General features: G+C 39.5%; 1 protein-coding gene across 1 annotated transcript in view; it reads left to right on the top strand.

Annotated features, from left to right (window-relative positions):
* The window catches only part of LOC128656400 (titin-like), a 491,015-nt gene that overhangs the window by 249,779 nt on the left and 217,820 nt on the right, over window positions 1–23,416 (top strand). Inside the window, exons 59-61 of the mRNA XM_053710280.1 lie at window positions 9,879–10,136; window positions 16,948–17,205; window positions 23,032–23,289. Of these exons, the coding sequence (XP_053566255.1) occupies window positions 9,879–10,136; window positions 16,948–17,205; window positions 23,032–23,289 (774 nt within the window). The remainder of the gene's footprint in view (window positions 1–9,878; window positions 10,137–16,947; window positions 17,206–23,031; window positions 23,290–23,416) is intronic.

Raw genomic sequence — 23,416 nt, 5'->3', positions numbered from 1 at the left:
GGTCACGATGTGCTTAAAAACAAATGATTGTGGGTCACAACTCAAATGTGCATGTAATGTGTGAAAAAATGTGTAAAAAATATAAATGGTGTGAGTGAAAAAACAAAAAAACAAAAAACACTGGATCAAAACCGGTTTGTCCAATAAAAAGATAGTCGACAGTGACGTTGGAAAAAACAATGTGGGATAATTCAAACAATGTGTGATAGTGAACAATGGATGATTAGTCCAATCAGATCAACAAATACAACCACAATTTCAAATCATACACATGAAATGCACAGTGACAGATATTCTAGATTAAGACAGATATATAAGTGGAAAAGACAGGCATCTAATATTAAAATAAACAACAATACTATAATCCAAACATAAAAAATGACTTTAAAAATCCCTAAAAATGTCCTATGGCATGTCCAAAATAACAGTAAGAATCCATTGGGTAGAAAAGATCACTGATAAAAGACGAGTAGATAAAAAATGAGTAAAAAACGATCCTAGGAGCTGTCTTGGTCCAGAATCCTAGTCTGTACAACATGGACCTGAAATCAAAAGAAGAAAAAACTCCTCACAAAAAAGGCCTAGAGGGTAAAGCCTATTGGTTAACAAGCTTACCCCAAAAGCCAAAAAAATCCTGGTACTGTATGAAGCCTCACAAATCTCTGATTTGAAAAAGGCCCCGTGGTTGGGCCGAAACGCGTAGACTATCCAGAGATTTGTGAGGCTTCATACAGTACCAGGATTTTTTGGCTTTTGGGGTAAGTTTGTTAACCAATAGGCTTTACCCTCTAGGCCCTTTATGTGAGGAGTTTTTTCTTCTTTTGGTTTCAGGTCCATGTTGTACAGACTAGGATTCTGGACCAAGACAGCTCCTAGGATCGTTTTTTACTCATTTTTTATCTACTCGTCTTTTATCAGTGATCTTTTCTACCCAATGGATTCTTACTGTTATTTTGGACATTCCATAGGACATTTTTAGGGATTTTTAAAGTCATTTTTTATGTTTGGATTATAGTATTGTTGTTTATTTTAATATTAAATGCCTGTCTTTTCCACTTATATATCTGTCTTAATCTAGAATATCTGTCACTGTGCATTTCACGTGTATGATTTGAAATTGTGGTTGTATTTGTTGATCTGATTGGACTAATCATCCATTGTTCACTATCAGACATTGTTTTTTCCATCGTCACTGTCGACTATCTTTTTATTGGACAAACCGGTTTTGATCCCCTGTTTTTTTGTTTTTATGTTTTTTTCACTCACACCATTTATATTTTTTACACATTTTTTCACACATTACATGCACATTTGAGTTGTGACCCACAATCAATTGTTTTTAAGCACATCGTGACCTATTGGTGGGGTAACCCCCCATCTGTTCTATTATCGCAATCATTTGTTAGAAAACACTTCACCCATTTGAGTGGTGATCCCCCACTTCTTCCTCTTTAGAATAGAGGTCCCAGTGGCACCTTTTAGATTGGGAGTTTAGACAATCTCCTTTCTAATCCCAAGATCCAATCATTAGGACCTTCTAATTTATGGTTTAATTCCACTATATTTCTGTTGTTTTTATTGTATGAGAAATTGTAATTAATAGTTTTTTGTAATTGGACTACACAGAGTGTTGATTCCTGAATTATACCTAAGCCTTAGGCGCGCCTATTTATCCCAAATTAACTCTTCAGAAACTCTCTTGCAAAAAAAATATTTTTAATGTTTGTAATTGTAAAATATTTGTATGTCTGTTTTGTTATAGTAAAGTAGTTTGGCTGGGTAGAATAAAAGACGTCTTCACGATCTCACAGACAAAAACAAGGGCTTTGCTATGGGCATACTGGCGCATTGTGGAAGTGTGGTTAATCTTTTCACCTACACTTAGGCCTAGTTCATAAAGGCCCTATTGCCCTTGTGAAGTATATAGTCTCATGGTCATATCTTGATATTTCATAGCGGACAAGGTTATCTCATTTTTATTTATCTTTCATCTATCTTTCAACTTTTTTCAAGTTTTCTTCTTTTGCATATTTTAGTGTGTAATGCTAATCTAATGTAGCATTCTATATAATCCCTTGCATCAAATATAGTATTAAAAGAATAGTCTAGTCAAAATTAAACTTTTAGGATTCAGATAGCGCATGTAATTTAAAACAACTTTCTAAATTACTCCTATTATCATTTTCTCTTGTTAAGTGTATCCAGTCCACGGATCATCCATTACTTATGGGATATTAACTCCTCCCCAACAGGAAGTGCAAGAGGATTCACCCAGCAGAGCTGCTATATAGCTCCTCCCCTAACTGCCATTACCAGTCATTCTCTTGCACCCAACGAATAGATAGGATGTGTGAGAGGACTGTGGTGATTATACTTAGTTTCATACCTTCAATCAAAAGTTTGTTATTTTATAATAGCACCGGAGTGTGTTATTCCTTCTCTGGTAGAATTTGAAGAAGAATCTACCTGAGTTTTTCTATGATTTTAGCCGGAGTAGTTAAGATCATATTGCTGTTTCTCGGCCATCTGAGGAGAGGTAAACTTCAGATCAGGGGACCGCGGGCAGATTAATCTGCAAAGAGGTATGTAGCAGCTTATTATTTTCTGACAATGGAATTGATGAGAAAATTCTGCCATACCGATATAATGTAAACTCAGCCTTAAATGCAGTAGCAGCAACTGGTATCAGGCTGTCATGTATGTATATTTTACACTTCAGTATTCTGGGGAATGGCACTTCACTGGAATTATACTGTATGCATAAGACTTTAGCCTAATTTGCAGGGACTAGCAACAGGCTTTTTAATAACACTCAATTTATTAATGTTAAACGTTTTTTTGCTGGAATGTAAAATCGTTTAATTTTCTGAGGTACTGGGTGAAAAAATGTTTTGGGCACTATTTTTTTTTCCCACTTGGCAGTCGTTTTATTTAATTTATGACAGTTTACTGATCTCTCTCACTGTTATGTGTGAGGGGGAGATTCAGTCAGAAGTTTATTGTCTTCCCTGCATGATCCGGTTCATCTCTACAGAACTCAGGGGTCTTCAAAACTTGTTTTGAGGGAGGTAATCACTCACAGCAGAGCTGTGAGATTGTAGTTGTCTGTGATAAAAAAATGTTTATTTCTGTATTTATTTTTTTTTTTTTTCTGCTATCAGGGTTAGTTATCCTTTGCTAATGGGAGCAATCCTTTGCTAAAATTGTGTTTTTTTTACAAAGATTTGATGCTATAACTTTTCAGTTTATTAATTTTCAACTGTCATAACTTTTTCTGTGCTTCTTATAGGCACAGTACGTTTTCATATTATAGTAAATTACTTGAAAAGTATTTCCAAGTTGCTAGTTTATTTGCTAGTGTGTTAAACATGTCTGATTCAGAGGAAGATATCTGTGCTATATGTGCTAAAGCCAAAGTGGAGCCCAATAGAAATTTATGTACTAACTGTATTGATGCTACTTTAAATAAAAGTCAATCTGTACAAATTGAACATATTTCACCAAACAACGAGGGGAGAGTTATGCCGACTAACTCGCCTCACGTGTCAGTACCTGCATCTCCTGCTCGGGAGGTGCGTGATATTGTAGCGCCGAGTACATCTGGGCGGCCATTACAAATCACATTACAGGATATGGCTACTGTTATGACTGAAGTTTTGACTAAATTACCAGAACTAAGAGGTAAGCGTGATCACTCTGGGGTGAGAACAGAGTGCGCTGATAATATTAGGGCCATGTCAGACACTGCGTCACAATTTGCAGAACATGAGGACGGAGAGCTTCATTCTGCGGGTGACGGTTCTGATCCAAACAAACTGGATTCAGATATTTCAAATTTTAAATTTAAGCTGGAAAACCTCCGTGTATTACTAGGGGAGGTGTTAGCGGCTCTGAATGATTGTAACACAGTTGCAATACCAGAGAAAATGTGTAGGTTGGATAAATATTTTGCGGTACCGGCGAGTACTGACGTTTTTCATATACCTAAGAGACTTACTGAAATTGTTACTAAGGAGTGGGATAGACCCGGTGTGCCGTTCTCACCCCCTCCGATATTTAGAAAGATGTTTCCAATAGACGCCACCACACGGGACTTATGGCAAACGGTCCCTAAGGTGGAGGGAGCAGTTTCTACTTTAGCTAAGCGTACCACTATCCCGGTGGAGGATAGCTGTGCCTTTTCAGATCCAATGGATAAAAAGTTAGAGGGTTACCTTAAGAAAATGTTTGTTCAACAAGGTTTTATATTGCAACCTCTTGCATGCATTGCGCCTGTCACGGCTGCAGCAGCATTTTGGTTTGAGTCTCTGGAAGAGACACTTGAATCAGCTCCATTAGATGAGATTACACACAAGCTTAAAGCCCTTAAGTTAGCTAACTCATTTATTTCAGATGCCGTAGTACATTTAACTTAACTTACGGCTAAGAATTCTGGATTCGCCATTCAGGCACGCAGAGCACTGTGGCTAAAATCCTGGTCAGCTGACGTTACTTCTAAATCTAAATTGCTTAATATACCTTTCAAAGGGCAGACCTTATTCGGGCCCGGGTTGAAAGAAATTATCGCTGACATTACAGGAGGTAAAGGCCATGCCCTGCCTCAAGACAGAGCCAAACCTAAGGCTAGACAGTCTAATTTTCGTTCCTTTCGTAATTTCAAAGCAGGAGCAGCATCAACTTCCTCTGCACCAAAACAGGAAGGAGCTGTTGCTCGCTACAGACAAGGCTGGAGACCTAACCAGTCCTGGAACAAGGGCAAGCAGGCCAGGAAACCTGCTGCTGCCCCTAAGACAGCATGAATCGAGGGCCCCCGATCCGGGAACTGATCTAGTGGGGGGCAGACTTTCTCTCTTCGCCCAGGCTTGGGCAAGAGATGTCCAGGATCCCTGGGCGTTAGAGATCATATCTCAGGGATACCTTCTAGACTTCAAATTCTCTCCCCCAAGAGGGAGATTTTATCTGTCAAGGTTGTCAACAAACCAAATAAAGAAAGAGGCGTTTCTACGCTGCGTACAAGATCTTTTATTAATGGGAGTGATCCATCCGGTTCCGCGGTCGGAACAAGGACAAGGGTTTTACTCAAATCTGTTTGTGGTTCCCAAAAAAGAGGGAACTTTCAGGCCAATCTTGGATTTAAAGATCCTAAACAAATTCCTAAGAGTTCCATCGTTCAAAATGGAAACTATTCGGACAATTTTACCCATGATCCAAAAGGGTCAGTACATGACCACAGTGGATTTAAAGGATGCTTACCTTCACATACCGATTCACAAAGATCATTACCGGTATCTAAGGTTTGCCTTTCTAGACAGGCATTACCAGTTTGTAGCTCTTCCATTCGGATTGGCTACGGCTCCGAGAATCTTCACAAAGGTTCTGGGTGCTCTTCTGGCGGTACTAAGACCGCGAGGAATTGCGGTAGCTCCGTACCTAGACGACATTCTGATACAAGCTTCAAGCTTTCAAACTGCCAAGTCTCATACAGAGTTAGTACTGGCATTTCTAAGGTCGCATGGATGGAAGGTGAACGAAAAGAAGAGTTCTCTCTTTCCACTCACAAGTGTTCCCTTCTTGGGGACTCTTATAGATTCTGTAGAAATGAAGATTTACCTGACAGAAGACAGGTTAACAAAGCTTCAAAATGCATGCCGTGTCCTTCATTCCATTCAACACCCGTCAGTAGCTCAATGCATGGAGGTGATCGGCTTAATGGTAGCAGCAATGGACATAGTACCCTTTGCACGCCTACATCTCAGACCGCTGCAATTGTGCATGCTAAGTCAGTGGAATGGGGATTACTCAGACTTGTCCCCTACTCTGAATCTGGATCAAGAGACCAGAAATTCTCTTCTATGGTGGCTTTCTCGGCCACATCTGTCCAGGGGGATGCCATTCAGCAGGCCGGACTGGACAATTGTAACAACAGACGCCAGCCTACTAGGTTGGGGCGCTGTCTGGAATTCTCTGAAGGCTCAGGGACAATGGAATCAGGAGGAGAGTCTCCTACCAATAAACATTCTGGAATTGAGAGCAGTTCTCAATGCCCTTCTGGCTTGGCCCCAGTTAACAACTCGGGGGTTCATCAGGTTTCAGTCGGACAACATCACGACTGTAGCTTACATCAACCATCAGGGAGGGACAAGAAGCTCCCTAGCAATGATGGAAGTATCAAAGATAATTCGCTGGGCAGAGTCTCACTCTTGCCACCTGTCGGCAATCCACATCCCGGGAGTGGAGAACTGGGAGGCGGATTTCTTAAGTCGTCAGACTTTTCATCCGGGGGAGTGGGAACTTCATCCGGAGGTCTTTGCCCAAATACTTCGACGTTGGGGCAAACCAGAGAGAGATCTCATGGCGTCTCGACAGAACGCCAAGCTTCCTCGTTACGGGTCCAGATCCAGGGATCCGGGAGCGGTTCTGATAGATGCTTTGACAGCACCTTGGACCTTCGGGATGGCTTATGTGTTTCCACCCTTCCCGATGCTTCCTCGATTGATTGCCAGAATCAAACAGGAGAGAGCATCAGTGATTCTAATAGCGCCTGCATGGCCACGCAGGACTTGGTATGCAGATCTAGTGGACATGTCATCCTGTCCACCTTGGTCGCTACCTCTGAAACAGGACCTTCTGATCCAGGGTCCCTTCAAACATCAAAATCTAATTTCTCTGAAGCTGACTTTGAACGCTTGATTTTATCAAAACGTGGTTTTTCTGAGTCAGTTATTGATACCTTAATACAGGCTAGGAAGCCTGTTACCAGAAAGATTTACCATAAGATATGGCGCAAATACTTATATTGGTGCGAATCCAAGAGTTACTCATGGAGTAAGGTTAGGATTCCGAGGATATTGTCTTTTCTACAAGAAGGTTTAGAAAAGGGTTTATCCGCTAGTTCCTTAAAAGGACAGATTTCAGCTTTGTCCATTCTTTTACACAAACGTCTGTCAGAAGTTCCGGACGTTCAAGCTTTTTGTCAGGCTTTAGCTAGGATCAAGCCTGTGTTTAAAACTGTTGCTCCACCATGGAGTTTGAACTTAGTTCTTAATGTTTTACAGGGGGTTCCGTTTGAACCCCTTCATTCCATTGATATCAAGTTGTTATCTTGGAAAGTTCTGTTTTTAATGGCGATTTCCTCGGCTCGAAGAGTCTCTGAGTTATCTGCCTTACATTGTGATTCTCCTTATCTGATTTTTCATTCAGACAAGGTAGTTCTGCGTACTAAACCTGGGTTCCTACCTAAGGTGGTCACTAACAGGAATATCAATCAAGAGATTGTGGTTCCATCTTTGTGTCCTAATCCTTCTTCGAAAAAGGAACGTCTGCTACACAATCTAGATGTAGTCCGTGCCCTGAAATTTTATCTACAGGCAACTAAGGATTTTCGACAAACGTCTTCCCTGTTTGTCGTTTATTCTGGTCAGAGGAGAGGTCAAAAAGCTTCGGCTACCTCTCTCTCCTTTTGGCTTCGTAGCATAATACGGTTAGCCTATGAGACTGCTGGACAGCAGCCTCCTGAAAGAATTACAGCACATTCTACTAGAGCTGTGGCTTCCACTTGGGCCTTTAAGAATGAGGCTTCTGTTGAACAGATTTGCAAGGCTGCAACTTGGTCTTCTCTTCATACTTTTTCCAAATTTTACAAATTTGACACTTTTGCTTCTTCGGAGGCTGTTTTTTTGGGAGAAAGGTTCTTCAGGCAGTGGTTCCTTCCGTATAAAGAGCCTGCCTGTCCCTCCCGTCATCCGTGTACTTTAGCTTTGGTATTGGTATCCCATAAGTAATGGATGATCCGTGGACTGGATACACTTAACAAGAGAAAACATAATTTATGCTTACCTGATAAATTTATTTCTCTTGTAGTGTATCCAGTCCACGGCCCGCCCTGTCACTTTAAGGCAGGTAATTTTTCCATTAAACTACAGTCACCACTGCACCCTATGGTTTTCCTTTCTCTGCATGTTTTCGGTCGAATGACTGGTAATGGCAGTTAGGGGAGGAGCTATATAGCAGCTCTGCTGGGTGAATCCTCTTGCACTTCCTGTTGGGGAGGAGTTAATATCCCATAAGTAATGGATGATCCGTGGACTGGATACACTACAAGAGAAATAAATTTATCAGGTAAGCATAAATTATGTTTTTCTTTGTTCTCTTGGTATCTTTATTTGAAAAGCAGGAATGTAAGCATAGGAGCCGTCACATTTTTGCTTTAGCAGCTGGGTAGCACTTTATGATTGGTTTCTAAATGTAACCACCAATCAGCAAGCACTACGCAGATGCTAAACCAAAAATGGACTGGATCCTATGCTTATATTCAAATAAAGATACCAAGAACACGAAGAAAAATTGATAATAGGAGTAAATTAAAAGTTGCTTAAAATTGCATGATCTATCTGAATTATGAAAGTTTAATTTTGACTAGACTATTCATTTAAGATGCACTTGCTTGAATAATCAGGTTGGATTGTTAGCCAATTTTTATAAAAATACATTTATTTATTCATCTTGATAATAATCTCTACTTTTTAAAGCAACTTTTCAACCATCCTTGTCAGCAGCCTTGACCACTATCTATTATTTTATTTAATATTTTCAAAGTCTCTCTTTCTTTATTTGTAAGGCATTTTCCCCTAGAGGTACTAGTTAGTTGTACCAAATCCTGTTCAACATATTTGATGATTTTTTCTAGAGAATTAACCCTATAATAAATGGGGTAAAAATACATACAAATGATTGTCTACAGAAAGTGGGACAAATTATTTAGCTGTTTAGCACAAATATCTTCTGAAGATGAGAAATGATAGGATGACTTCCTTTTACTTAATGATATAAAAAAAGAAAGGGAAGGTATGCACATCTATTTTAATTTACTATTCAGTTGTCCACTAAGTGCTCAGTGCTGGATGCCACAGATTATTACTAAAAATCAGGAAAACAAAAGAAGCATCCCCTTAGCACACCTAATAATATCAATCAGACAAACTACCACAATGATAATTACATAGTAATAGTTAACTACCAAAACAAAACTTAACTTTTGTTATCCCAATAAAAGCTAAAATAAATGTAAAAACATTTAAAACAGAAATACTGTAAGTCATACCCTTATCCAGTTGCAGATAGATCCTATAGAAAACATAAACAGCACTAAAACTACCATGAGACAAGTGGTAATTATCCCCATTGGAACGTGTAGCACAGGTTAAAAGATCCTTAAAGCTTAAACGAAATGCACTTCAAGCATTTCTGGTCTCCTTTTTCAGGGACATGGGCAGTGATTTGTACATAGACAATGACATAATATGATGATATGTGACTATATAGGTTTCAGAGACTAGCAGGATAATACCCAGCTATTTTAAATAATTGTGATGGGGCAACACAATAGCTCATAGAGTGGCCATACCATATGTTTTCCCTTATGGGGGATATAAATGTCATATAATAGTAATATATAGGGATCTTTTTAACTTAAGTTACAATGAAGACAATTACCCACATTGTGCTTGTCTACTTTACACCTGTTTATTTAATGTTTTCTATAGGATATATCTGCAAATAGATAAGGGTATGACCTATTTTTGTTTTACATGTTTTTTTTTTATTGTTTTGGTAGTTCACCATTACTATGTAAATATCATTGTGGTGGTCTGATTGCTATTCTTTGGTGGCTTAGGGGATGCTTCTCTTCATTCCTTTTACTTTAACAAGTCAATATGTCTACGTTTTGCTGAGGTGTATTTTTAATAAGAAAACAGAGACTTTATGAGTGTAATATACATCTTCTTAATAAATGAACTGTATAAACATACGTATGCTTTAAACAAAAGTTTGAAGAATATTTTTTTTTTATTCTGATCAAAATTACATTTTCTTTCTAGATCCTGGTGAGGTCAAGAACCTCAAAACACTCAACATCACCACTAATTCTGTAACATTGAACTGGGAACCACCTGATGGAAATATGAGTTTATATCTAATACAAATCCAAGGAAATTCAACTTTTAATAAAACTGTAGTTTCAACATCTGTAACAATTGAAGATCTGACGCCTGGAAATTATTACACATTCCTGGTTTCTGCTCTTGTTGGTGAAGATAATGTACAGGGAAGAAGCAAATATATATCCACTTACACAAGTGAGTGTCTACAGAATGGGGGATAAGTAGTTTAGCAGTTTAGTCCAGCAATTTGTTCCAGTTAATAAGCCAGAGCTTTCAAAACTTTTCATGTTGGTGACACACTTTTTAGACCTACATCATTTCGCGACACAGTAATTCAGTTGTAGAAGCAAACAGGAGGTTAAACTAATTTGTTTTAAGAGATACGGACACATACATAAATGATAAAATAACGGAATGTATTTACAAGTAACAGTATGTATGTGCAAGAATAAAAAAAAAGTTTAATACCACCAATAGCTACTTACTATTTTAATGGGATTATATTGAATATTTGGTGGAATATTAGATAAAGACACTCGCATTTCATCATCAAGCATTTTTAAGCTTCCACTTCCTATCCATATATCAAGAGCAGGGGCAGCAATGCACTACTGGGAGCTAGCTGCAAAAAAAAAAACACTTTGACTTCTGACTTCAGCTCAGTGTTTAAGCTGCTGCCCTCAGAGCTCTGCGAGTCTGACTGACTACTGCCAGCGCTGCAAACACACTGCTGTCCCACTCACTGACTACACGTGCAGTCACAAGCCGATTGAGGAGACTACACGTGTAGTTCGGAGCCAATGTGCCGCCAATGGGAATAGTTTCTGTTCCCACTAAGCTGCGCCAATAGGTTAAGATGATCTGTGACCCACTTGGTATCAATCACGTGTCTTGAATGTAGTATTATAGCATAGTGGAAAATTGATATGTCTTTAGATAATTGTTAGGAAAGAAACAAATGTTTTTTTAATTTATGTTTTAAGTTACCTTTAAAAATAAGTCACTTTATTCAGTAGCCACAATAATTCTGAGATTTTTAGAATTTTTAGAATATTTTGAATATTAATAAAAACATAATTTATGTAAGAACTTACCTGATAAATTCATTTCTTTCATATTGGCAAGAGTCCATGAGCTAGTGACGTATGGGATATACAATCCTACCAGGAGGGGCAAAGTTTCCCAAACCTCAAAATGCCTATAAATACACCCCTCACCACACCCACAATTCAGTTTAATGAATAGCCAAGCAGTGGGGTGATAAAGAAAGGAGTAGAAAGCATCAACAAAAGAAATTTAGAAATAATTGTGCTTTATACAAAAAATCATAACCACCATAAAAAGGGTGGGCCTCATGGACTCTTGCCAATATGAAAGAAATTAATTTATCAGGTAAGTTCTTACATAAATTATGTTTTCTTTTCTTTCATGTAATTGGCAAGAATCCATGAGCTAGTGACGTATGGGATAGCAATACCCAAGATGTGAAACTCCACGCAAGAGTCACTAGATAGGGAGGGAAAAAAAATAAAAACAGCCATTTTCCGCTGAAAAAATTAATCCACAACCCAAAAAAATAAGTTTATTCTCATAAATGAAAGAAAAAAACTTAAATCAAAAGCAGAAGAATCAAACTGAAACAGCTGCCTGAAGAACTTTTCTACCAAAAACTGCTTCTGAAGAAGCAAATACATAAAAACGGTAGAATTTAGTAAATGTATGCAAAAAGGGCCGCTTTGCAAATCTGATCAACTGAAGCTTCATTCTTAAAGGCCCACGAAGTGGAGACTGATCTAGTAGAATGAGCTGTAATTCTCTGAGGCGGGGCCTGACCCAACTCCAAATAAGCTTGATGAATCAAAAGTTTCAGCCAAGAAGCCAAGGAAATAGCAAAAGATTCTGACCTTTCCTAGGACCAGAAAATAAAACAAATAGACTGGAAGTCTTCCTAAAATCTTTAGTAGCTTCCACATAATATTTCAAAGCTCTTACCACATCCAAAGAATGTAAGGATCTTTCCAAAGAATTCTTAGTATTAGGACACAAGGAAGGGACAACAATTAATGTTGTTAGAATTCACAACCTTAGGTAAAAATTGAAAAGACGTCCGCAAAACTGCCTTATCCTGATGAAAAATCAGAAAAGGAGACTTACAAGAAAGAGCAGATAGCTCAGAAACTCTTCTAGCAGAAGAGATAGCCAAAAGGAGCAACACTTTCCAAGAAAGTAGTTTAATGTCCAAGGAATGCATAGGCTCAAATAGAGGAGCCTGTAAGGCCTTCAGAACCAAATTAAGACTCCAAGGAGGAGAAATCGATTTAATGACAGGCTTAATACGAACTAAAGCCTGTACAAAACAGTGAATATCAGGAAGTATAGCAATCTTTCTGTGAAATAAAACAGAAAGAGCAGAGATTTGTCCCTTCAAGGAACTTGCAGACAAACCCTTATCCAAACCATCCTGAAGAAACTGTAAAATTTTAGGAATTCTAAAAGAATGCCAAGAGAATTTATGAGAAGAACACCATAAAATGTAAGTCTTCCAAACTCCATAATAAATCTTTCTAGAGACAGATTTATGAGCTTGTAACATAGTATTAATCACTGAGTCAGAGAAACCTCTATGACTTAGTACTAAGCGTTCAATTTCCATACCTTCAAATTTAATGATTTGAGATCCTGATGGAAAAACGGACCTTGAGACAGTAGGTTCGGCCTTAACGGAAGTGGCCAAGGCTGGCAACTGGACATTCAAACCAGATCCGCATACCAAAACCTGTGTGGCCATGTTGGAGTCACCAGCAACACAAAATATTGTTCCATGATGATTTTGGAGATCACTCTTGGAAGGAGAACTAGAGGGGGGAAAATGTAAGCAGGATGATAACACCAAGGAAGTGTCAGCGCATCCACTGCTTCCGCCTGAACATCCCTGGACCTGGACAGGTATCTGGGAAGTTTCTTGTTTAGATGAGAGGCCATGAGATCTATCTCTGGAAGACCCCACATCTGAACAATCTTAGAAAACACATCTGGATGGAGAGACCACTCCCCTGGATGTAAAGTCTGACGGCTGAGATAATCCACCTCCCAATTGTCTACACCTGGGATATGCACCGCAGAGATTAGACAGGAGCTGGATTCCGCCCAAGCAAGTATCCGAGATACTGCTTTCATAGCTTGGGGACTGTGAGTCCCACCCTGATGATTGACATATGCCACTGTTGTGATATTGTCTGAAAACAAATACACGGTTCTCTCTTTAACAGATGCCAAAACTGAAGAGCTCTGAGAATTGCACGGAGTTCTAAAATATTTATTGGTAATCTCGCCTCTTGAGATTTCCAAACCCCTTGTGCTGTCAGAGATCCCTAAACAGCTTCCCAACCTGAAAGACTCGCATCTGTTGTGATCACAGTCCAGGTTGGCCAAACAAAAGAAGCCCCTTGAACTAAATGACGGTGATCTATCCACCATGTCAGAGAGTGTCGTACATTGGGATTTAAGGATATTAATTGTGATATATTTGTATAATCCCTGCATCATTGGTTCAGCATACAAAGCTGTAAGAGGTCTCATGTGAAAATGAGCAAAGGGGATCGCGTCCGATGCTGCAGTCATGAGACCTAAAACTTCCATGCACATAGCCACTGAAAGGAATGACTGAGACTGAAGGTGCCAACAGGCTGCAACCAATTTTAAACATCTCTTGTCTGTTAGAGACAGAGTCATGGACACTGAATCTATCTGGAAGCCTAAAAAGGTGACCCTTGTCTGAGGAATCAAGAAACTTTTTGGTAAATTGATCCTCCAACCATGTTTCCGAAGAAACAACACTAGTTGATTTGTGTGAGATTCTGCAGAACGTAAAGACTGAGCTAGTACCAAGATATCATCCAAATAAGGAAACACCACAATACCCTGTTCTCTGATTACAGAGAGTAGGGCACCTAAAACCTTTGAAAAGATTCTTGGAGCTGTTGCTAGGCCAAATGGAAGAGCAACAAATTGGTAATGCTTGTCTAGAAAAGAGAATCTCAGAAACTGAAAATGTTTTGGATGAATCAGAATATGAAGGTATGCATCCTGCAAGTCTATTGTGGACATATAATGTCCTTGCTGAACAAAAGGCAGAATAGTCCTTATAGTCACCATCTTGAAAGTTGGTACTCTTACATAACGATTCAAAATTTTCAGATCCAGAACTGGTCTGAATAAATTTTCCTTCTTTGGGACAATGAATAGATTTGAATAAAACCCCAAACCTTGTTCCTGAAAAGGAACTGGCATGATTACCCCTGAAGACTCCAGGTCTGAAACACACTTCAGGAAATCCTGAGCTTTTATTGGATTTGCTGGGATACGTGAGAGAAAAAATCTTCTCACAGGAGGTCTTACTCTGAATCCTATTCAATACCCTTGAGAGACTATGCTCTGAATCCATTGATTTTGGACAGAATTTATCCAAATATCCTTAAAAAACCTTAATCTGCCCCCTACCAGCTGAGCTGAAATAAGGGCCGCACCTTCATGCGGACTTAGGGGCCAACTTTGGTTTCTTAAATGGCTTGGATTTATTCCAATTTGAGGAAGGCTTCCAATTGGAAACAGATTCCTTGGGGGAAGGATTAGATTTCTGTTCCTTATTTTGACAAAAGGAATGAAAACGGTTAGAAGCCTTAGATTTACCCTTAGGTTTTTTTATCCTGAGGCAGAAAAACTCCCTTTCCCCCCAGTGACAGTTAAAATAATAGAATCCAACTGAGAACCAAATAAATTATTACCTTGGAAAGAAAGAGATAGTAATCTAGATTTAGATGTCATATCAGCATTCCAAGATTTAAGCCACAAAGCTCTTCTAGCTAAAATAGCTAAAGACATGGATCTAACATCAATTTTGATAATATAAAAAATGGCATCACAAATAAAATGATTAGCATATTGCAGTAAGCGAATAATGCTAGATATGTCAGAATCCAATTCTTGTTGCGCTAAATTCTCCAACCAGAAAATTGATGCAGCCGCAACATCAGCCAAAGAAATTGCAGGTCTGAGAAGATGACCTGAATATAAATAGGCCTTCCATAGATAAGATTCAAGCTTCCTATCTAAAGGATCCTTAAAGGAAGTACTATCTTCCATAGGAATAGTGGTACATTTAGCAAGAGTAGAAATAGCCCCATCAACTTTGGGGATTTTTTCCCAAAACTCTATAGATTTTGCTGGTAAAAGATACAATTTTTTAAACCTTGAAGAAGGAATAAAAGAAGTACGTGGCTTATTCCATTCCTTAGAAATCATATCAGAAATAGCCTCAGGAATAGGAAAAACCCCTGGAGAAACCACAGGAGGTTTAAAAACAGCATTTCAACGTTTATTAGAATGAACATCAAGAGGACTGGTTACCTCAATATCCAAAGTAATTAACACTTCTTTTAATAAAGAACACATATACTCTATTTTAAATAAATAAGTAGATTTGTCAGTGTCAATGTCTGAGGAAGGATCTTCTGTATCAGATAGATCCTCATAAGAAAAGGATAAATTATTATGTTGTTGGTCATTTGAAATTTCATCAACTGAATTAGAAATTTTAAAAGACCTTTTACGTTTATTAGAAGGTGGAAATGCAGACAAAGCCTTCTGGATAGAATCAGAAACAAATTCTTTAAAATTCATAGGTATATCATGTACATTAGAAGTTGAAGGAACTGCAACTGGCAATGTACTATTACTGATTGAAACACTATCTGCATGTAAAAGTTTATCATCACAACTATTACAAATGACATTCGGCGAAATAATTTCTATAATCTTAGAACAAATGCACTTAGCTTTGGTAGACCGGATGTAAGGCAGCAATGTTCCAGCAGAGACTTCTCAGGCAGGATCAGATTGAGACATCTTGCAAAATGTAAAAGAAAAAACAACATATAAAGCAAAATTATCAATTTCCTTATATAACAGTTTCAGGAATGGGAAAAAATGCCAATAGCATAGCCCTCTGATAGAGAAAAAGGCAAACATCAATGGGGTATTGAAATAATGAAAAAGTTTGGCACCAAGTATGACGCATAACGTAACTGAAAACTTTTTTGGTGCCAATAATAACCGGAAATAACACACTCGCGTCACTAATGACGCAACCGTGTGTAAGCGACGCCGGAAATGATGAAGTTGCGTCATAGACGAATTTTTCGTGCCATAAAATTCTCACGCCAAGAATGACGCAATAAAGTTTAGCATTTGGTGCACCCGCGGGCCTAATACCGCCCGCAATTTGCAAATAGTAGTCAATTGAAAAAAAGACTAAACCCCAGGTAAGAAAATAAATTTCTTAAAAAATTTTATATTCCCCAAATATGGAACTGACAGTCTGCAGAAGGAAATACATGAACCTGACTCATGGCAAATATAAGTACAATACATATATTTAGAACTTTATATAAATGCATAAAGTGCCCAACCATAGCTGAGGTGTCTTAAGTAATAAAAAACATACTTACCAAAAGACACCCATCCACATATAGCAGATAGTCAAACCAGTACTGAAACAGTTATCAGTAGAGGTAATGGTAAATTGAGAGTATATCGTTGATCTGAAAAGGGAGGTAGGAGATGAATCTCTACGACCGATAACAGAGAACCTATGAAATAGACCCCCGTTAGGGAAATCATCGTATTCAATAAGTGATACTCCCTTCACATCCCTCTGACATTCAATGTACTCTGAGTGGAATCGGGCTTCAACAATGCTGAGAAGCGCATATCAACGTAGAAATCTTAGCACAAACTTACTTCACCACCTCCATAGGAGGCAAAGTTTGCAAAAACTGAATTGTGAGTGTGGTGAGGGGTGTACTTATAGGCATTTTGAGGTTTGGGAAACTTTGCCCCTCCTGGTAGGATGGTATATCCCATACGTCACTAGCTCATGGACTCTTGCCAATTACATGAAAGAAATTGAAATTTATCTCACCACGTATTCATTTTGTTTCTCTTCTAGAACCTGGAAAAGTCAAAACCCTAACAGTATTCAACATCACCAGCAAATCTTTGACTCTGAGCTGGGAACCACCTGAGGGAAACACAAGTTATTATTTGATACAAATTCAGGAAAATGCAACATTTACTAAAACTGTGACTTCTGCTTCTGTTGCAATTGAAGAGCTGACACCTGGGAACTATTACACATTCATGGTCTTTGCAATAGTTGGAGACACTAAAGTCCAGGGGATAAGCAATGATATATCTGTCTATACAAGTGAGTGTTGCTATGCATTTTCACAGATAATATTAATGCAATATGAACTGTACCTTAACAAGTTTGCTTTATCTTCTAAATTTGTTTCTGGAACATTCTAAAATATCTGTATTTACTAATGAATACAGGCAAACATTCATATCTGCAAAAATGTGTTATACAATTTACTTAAAGGGACACTGAACCCATTTCTCTTGTAAGGTGTATCCAGTCCATGGATCATCCATTACTTGTGGGATATTCTCATTCCCAACAGGAAGTTGCAAGAGGACACCCACAGCAGAGCTGTAATATAGCTCCTCCCCTAACTGTCATAGCCAGTCATTCTCTTGCAACTCTCAACAAGCTAGGATGTTGTAGGAGAGAGTGGTTAAATATAGCTAGTTTATTTTCTTCAATCAAAATTTGTTTCTCTTAAAGGCACAGTACCGTTTTTTATATTTGCTTGTTAACTTGATTTAAAGTGTTTTCCAAGCTTGCTAGTCTCATTGCTATTCTGTATAAACATGTCTGACATAGAAGAAACTCCTTGTTTATTATGTTTAAAAGCCATGGTGGAACCCCCTCTTAGAATGTGTACCAAATGTACTGATTTCATTTTATGCAATAAAGATCATTTTCTTTCTTTAAAAAATTTTATCACCAGAGGAATCTGACGAGGGGGAAGTTATGCCGACTAACTTTCCCCACGTGTCAGACCCTTTGACTCCCGCTTAAGGGACTCACATTCAAATGGCGCCAAGTATATCTAGGGCGCCCATAGTGTTTACTTTACAAGACATGGCGGCAGTCATGGATAATACACTGTCAGCGGTATTAACCAGACTACCTGAACTTAAAGGTAAGCGAGATAGCTCTGGGGTGAGACAAAATGCAGAGCATACTGACGCTTTAAGAACCATGTCTGATACTGCCTCACAATATGCAGAAGCTGAGGAAAGAGAGCTTCAGTCAGTGGGTGATGTTAATGACTCAGGAAAGATACCTGATTCTAATATTTCTACATTTAAGCTTGAACACCTCCGCGTGTTGCTTAGGGAGGTTTTAGCTGCTCTGAATGACTGTGATACCATTGCAGTGCCAGAGAAATTGTGTAGACTGGATAAATACTTTGCAGTGCCGGTGTGTACTGATGTTTTTCCAAATACCTAAAAGGTTTACAGAAATTATTAATAAGGAATGGGATAGACCAGGTGTGCCGTTCTCTTCCCCTCCTATTTTTATAAAAATGTTTCCAATAGATGTCACCACATGGGACTTATGGCAGACAGTCCTTAAGGTGGAGGGAGCAGTTTCTACTCTAGTAAAGCGTACTACTATCCCTGTCGAGGACAGTTGTGCTTTTTTTTTTTTTTTAGATCCAATGGATAAAAAATTAGAGGTTACCTTAAGAAAATATTTATTCAACAAGGTTTTATCCTACAGCCCCTTGCATGCATTGCCCCTGTCACTGCTGCTGCGGCGTACTGGTTTGAGTCTCTGGAAGAGGCTTTACAGGTAGCGACTCCATTGGATGACATACTTGGCAAACTTAGAGCACTTAAGCTAGCCAATTCTTTTATTCTGATGCCATTGTTCATTTGACTAAACTAACGGCTAAGAATTCTGGTTTTGCTATACAGGCACGCAGAGCGCTATGGCTTAGATCATGGTCAGCTGACGTGACTTCAAAATCTAAGCTACTTAACATTCCCTTCAAGGGGCAGACCCTATTCGGGCCTGGTTTGAAGGAGATTATTGCTGATATCACTGGAGGAAAAGGTCATGCCCTTCCTCAGGACAGGTCCAAATCTAGGGCCAAACAGTCTAATTTTCGTGCCTTTCAAAACTTCAAGGCAGGTGCGGCATCAACTTCCTCTAATGCTAAACAAGAGGGAACTTTTGCTCAATCCAAGACGGTCTGGAAACCAATCCAAACCTGGAAAAAAAAAGTAAGCAGGCCAAAAAGCCTGCTGCTGCCTCTAAGACAGCATGAAGGAACGGCCCCCTATCCGGTAACGGATCTAGTAGGGGGCAGACTTTCACTCTTCACCCAGGCGTGGGCAAGAGATGTTCAGGATCCCTGGGCGTTGGAAATTATATCCCAGGGATATCTCCTGGACTTCAAAGCTTCCCCCCCAAAAGGGAGATTTCACCTTTCACAATTATCTGCAAACCAGATAAAGAGAGAGACATTCTTACACTGTGTACGAGACCTCCTAGTTATGGGAGTGATCCATCCAGTTCCAAAGGAGGAACAGGGACAGGGTTTTTACTCAAATCTGTGGTTCCCAAAAAAGAGGGAACCTTCAGACCAATTTTGGATCTAAAGATCTTAAACAAATTCCTCAAAGTTCCATCATTCAAGATGGAAACTATTCGTACCATCCTACCAATGATCCAGGAGGGTCAATATATGACTACAGTAGATCTAAAGGATGCTTATCTTCACATTCCGATACACAAAGATCATCATCGGTTTCTCAGGTTTGCCTTTCTAGACAGGCATTACCAGTTTGTAGCTCTTCCCTTTGGATTAGCTACAGCCCCAAGAATCTTTACAAAGGTTCTAGGGTCGCTTCTGGCGGTCCTAAGGCCGCGGGGCATAGCAGTAGCCCCTTATTTAGGCGACATCCTGATACAGGCGTCAAACTTCCAAATTGCCAAGTCTCATACGGACGTAGTACTGGCATTTCTGAGGTCGCATGGGTGGAAAGTGAACTAGGAAAAGAGTTCTCTATCCCACTCACAAGAGTTTCCTTTCTAGGGACTCTGATAGATTCTGTAGAAATGAAAATTTACCTGACGGAGTCCAGGTTATCAAAGCTTCTAAATTCCTGCCGGGTTCTTCATTCCATTCCGCTCCCTTCGGTGGCTCAGTGTATGGAAGTTATCGGCTTAATGGTAGCGGCAATGGACATAGTGCCGTTTGCACGCTTACATCTCAGACCGCTGCAACTATGCATGCTCAGTCAGTGGAATGGGGATTACACAGATTTGTCCCCTCAACTGAATCTGGACCAAGAGTCCAGGGATTCTCTTCTCTGGTAGCTATCTCGGGTCCATCTGTCCAAAGGTTTGACCTTTCGTAGGCCAGATTGGACAATTGTAACAACAGATGCCAGCCTTCTAGGTTGGGGTGCAGTCTGGAATTCCCTGAAGGCTCAGGGATCGTGGACTCAGGAGGAGTCTCTCCTTCCAATAAATATTCTGGAACTAAGAGCGATATTCAATGCTCTTCAGGCTTGGCCTCAGTTAGCAACTCTGAGGTACATCAGATTTCAGTCGGACAACATCACGACTGTAGCTTACATCAACCATCAAGTGGGAACAAGAAGTTCCCTAGCGATGTTAGAAGTTTCAAAAATAATTCGCTGGGCAGAGATTCACTCTTGCCACCTATCAGCTATCCATATCACAGGTGTAGAGAACTGGGAGGCGGATTTTCTAAGTCGTCAGACTTTTCATCCGGGAGAGTGGGAACTCCATCCGGAGGTTTTTGCACAACTGATTCATCGTTGGGGCAAACCAGAACTGGATCTCATGGCATCTCGCCAGAACGCCAAGCTTCCGTGTTACGGATCCAGGTCCAGGGATCCCAAGGCGACACTGATAGATGCTCTAGCAGCACCCTGGTCTTTCAACCTGGCTTATGTGTTTCCACCGTTTCCTCTGCTCCCTCGACTGCCAAGATCAAGCAGGAGAGAGCATCAGTGATTCTGATAGCACCTGCGTGGCCACGCAGGACCTGATATGCAGATCTAGTGGACATGTCATCCTTTCCACCATGGTCTCTGCCTCTGAAACAGGACCTTCTACTTCAGGGTCCTTTCAACCATCCAAATCTAATTTCTCTGAGGCTGACTGCCTGGAGATTGAACGCTTGATTTTATCAAAGCGTGGCTTCTCCGAGTCATTTATTGATACCTTAATACAGGCACGAAAGCCTGTCACCAGGAAAATTTAACATAGGATATGGCGTAAATATCTTTATTGGTGTGAATCCAAGGGTTACTCATGGAGTAAGGTCAGGATTCCCAGGATATTATCTTTTCTCCAAGAAGGTTTGGAAAAAGGATTGTCAGCTAGTTCCTTAAAGGGACATATTTCTGCTCTGTCTATTCTTTTGCACAAGCGTCTGGCAGATGTTCCAGACGTTCAGGCATTTTGTCAGGCTTTAGTTAGAATCAAGCCTGTGTTTAAACCTGTTGCTCCACCATGGAGCTTAAATTTGGTTCTTAAGGTTCTTCAAGGAGTTACGTTTGAACCTCTTCATTCCATAGATATCAAACTTTTATCTTGGAAAGTTCTGTTTTTGGTAGCTATTTCCTCGGCTCGTAGAGTCTCTGAGCTATCTGCCTTATAATGTGATTCTCCTTATCTGATTTTTCATACGGATAAGGTAGTCCGGCGTACCAAACCTGGGTTCTTACCTAAGGTGGTATCTAACAAGAATATCAATCAAGAGATTGTTGTTCCATCCTTGTGTCCTAATCCTTCTTCGAAGAAGGAACGTCTATTACACAATCTGGACGTGGTCCGTGCTTTAAAGTTTTACTTACAAGCTACTAAAGATTTTCGTCAAACATCTGCTTTGTTTGTTGTCTACTCTGGACAGAGGAGAGGTCAAAAGGCTTCGGCAACTTCTCTTTCTTTTTGGCTAAGAAGCATAATCCGCTTAGCCTATGAGACTGCTGGACAGCAGCCTCCTGAAAGGATTACAGCTCATTCCACTAGAGCTGTGGCTTTCCACTTGGGCCTTTAAAAATGAGGCTTCTGTTGAACAGATTTGCAAGGCGGCGACTTGGTCTTCGCTTCATACTTTTTCAAAATTTTACAAATGTGATACTTTTGCTTCTTTGGAGGCTATATTTGGGAGAAAGGTTTTACATGCAGTGGTTCCTTCCATTTAAGTACCTGCCTTGTCCCTCCCTTCATCCGTGTACTTTAGCTTTGGTATTGGTATCCCACAAGTAATGGATGATCCGTGGACTGGATACACCTTACAAGAGAAAACACAATTTATGCTTACCTGATAAATTTATTTCTCTTGTGGTGTATCCAGTCCACGGCCCGCCCTGTCATTTTAAGGCAGGTAATTTTTAAATTTAAACTACAGTAACCACTGCACCCTATGGTTCCTCCTTTCTCGGCTTGTTTTTTCGGTCGAATGACTGGCTATGACAGTTAGGGGAGGAGCTATATTACAGCTCTGCTGTGGGTGTCCTCTTGCAACTTCCTGTTGGGAATGAGAATATCCCACAAGTAATGGATGATCCGTGGACTGGATACACCACAAGAGAAATAAATTTATCAGGTAAGCATAAATTGTGTTTTTTTTTCGTGATTCAGATAGAGCAGGTCATTATAATCAACTTTCTAATTTACTCCTATTATCAAATTGTCTTCATTCTCTTGGTATCTTTATTTGAAAAGCAAGAACGTAAGTTTAGATGCCGGCCCATTTTTTGTGAACATCCTGGGTTGTTCTTGCTGATTGGTGGATACATTTACCCACCAATAAACAAGTGCTGTCCAGGGTCTGAACCAAAAATTGTCTGGCTCCTTAACTTAGATGCCTTCTTTTTCAAATAAAGATAGCAAGAGAACGAAGAAAAAATGATAATAGGAGTAGTTTCCCTTTAAGCATTAGTGATGTAGTGTTTTGTTTCTCTTTCTTGTTATCATACGGCAAGCAGGTTCTAGTGACAAGCAGTAAATTTCTGTAGAGATTATATCCATGGGAAATAAATTAACTAGACAATCATATGTACAACAAGGATTCTGTATCATATAAAGGCCAATGGGATTTAGATTTGCTCAAATAATTTACCTTTTATTTTATAGAACCTGGAGAAGTCATGAACCTCACTATATCCAACATGACCACCAGATCCCTGTATCTGAGCTGGGAACCACCTGAAGGAAATGCAAGTTCTTACCTGATCCAACTGCAGGGAAATTCAACATTCTATAAAACAGTGACTCTAACTTCTCTTTCGATTGAAGATCTGACACCTGGGAATTATTACACATTCCTGGTCTCTGCTCTTGTTGGTGAAGGTATAATACAGGGGAACAGCAAATACATTTCTGTTATAATGCGTAAGTATTATTTTTAAATTTAAGTTTTTGTGTGTAATACAGATAGCATTGTGCTCACTCCCATGGAGTTATTGTATGTCAACACTGATTAGCTAAAATGCATGTCTGTCAAAATAACTGAGACAAG

The sequence above is a fragment of the Bombina bombina genome, chromosome 4 (assembly GCF_027579735.1).
Source record: "Bombina bombina isolate aBomBom1 chromosome 4, aBomBom1.pri, whole genome shotgun sequence".
Taxonomy (NCBI): domain Eukaryota; kingdom Metazoa; phylum Chordata; class Amphibia; order Anura; family Bombinatoridae; genus Bombina; species Bombina bombina.
Note: the sequence above shows the minus strand (reverse complement) of the source record. Positions and strands in the feature narration are given on the sequence as shown.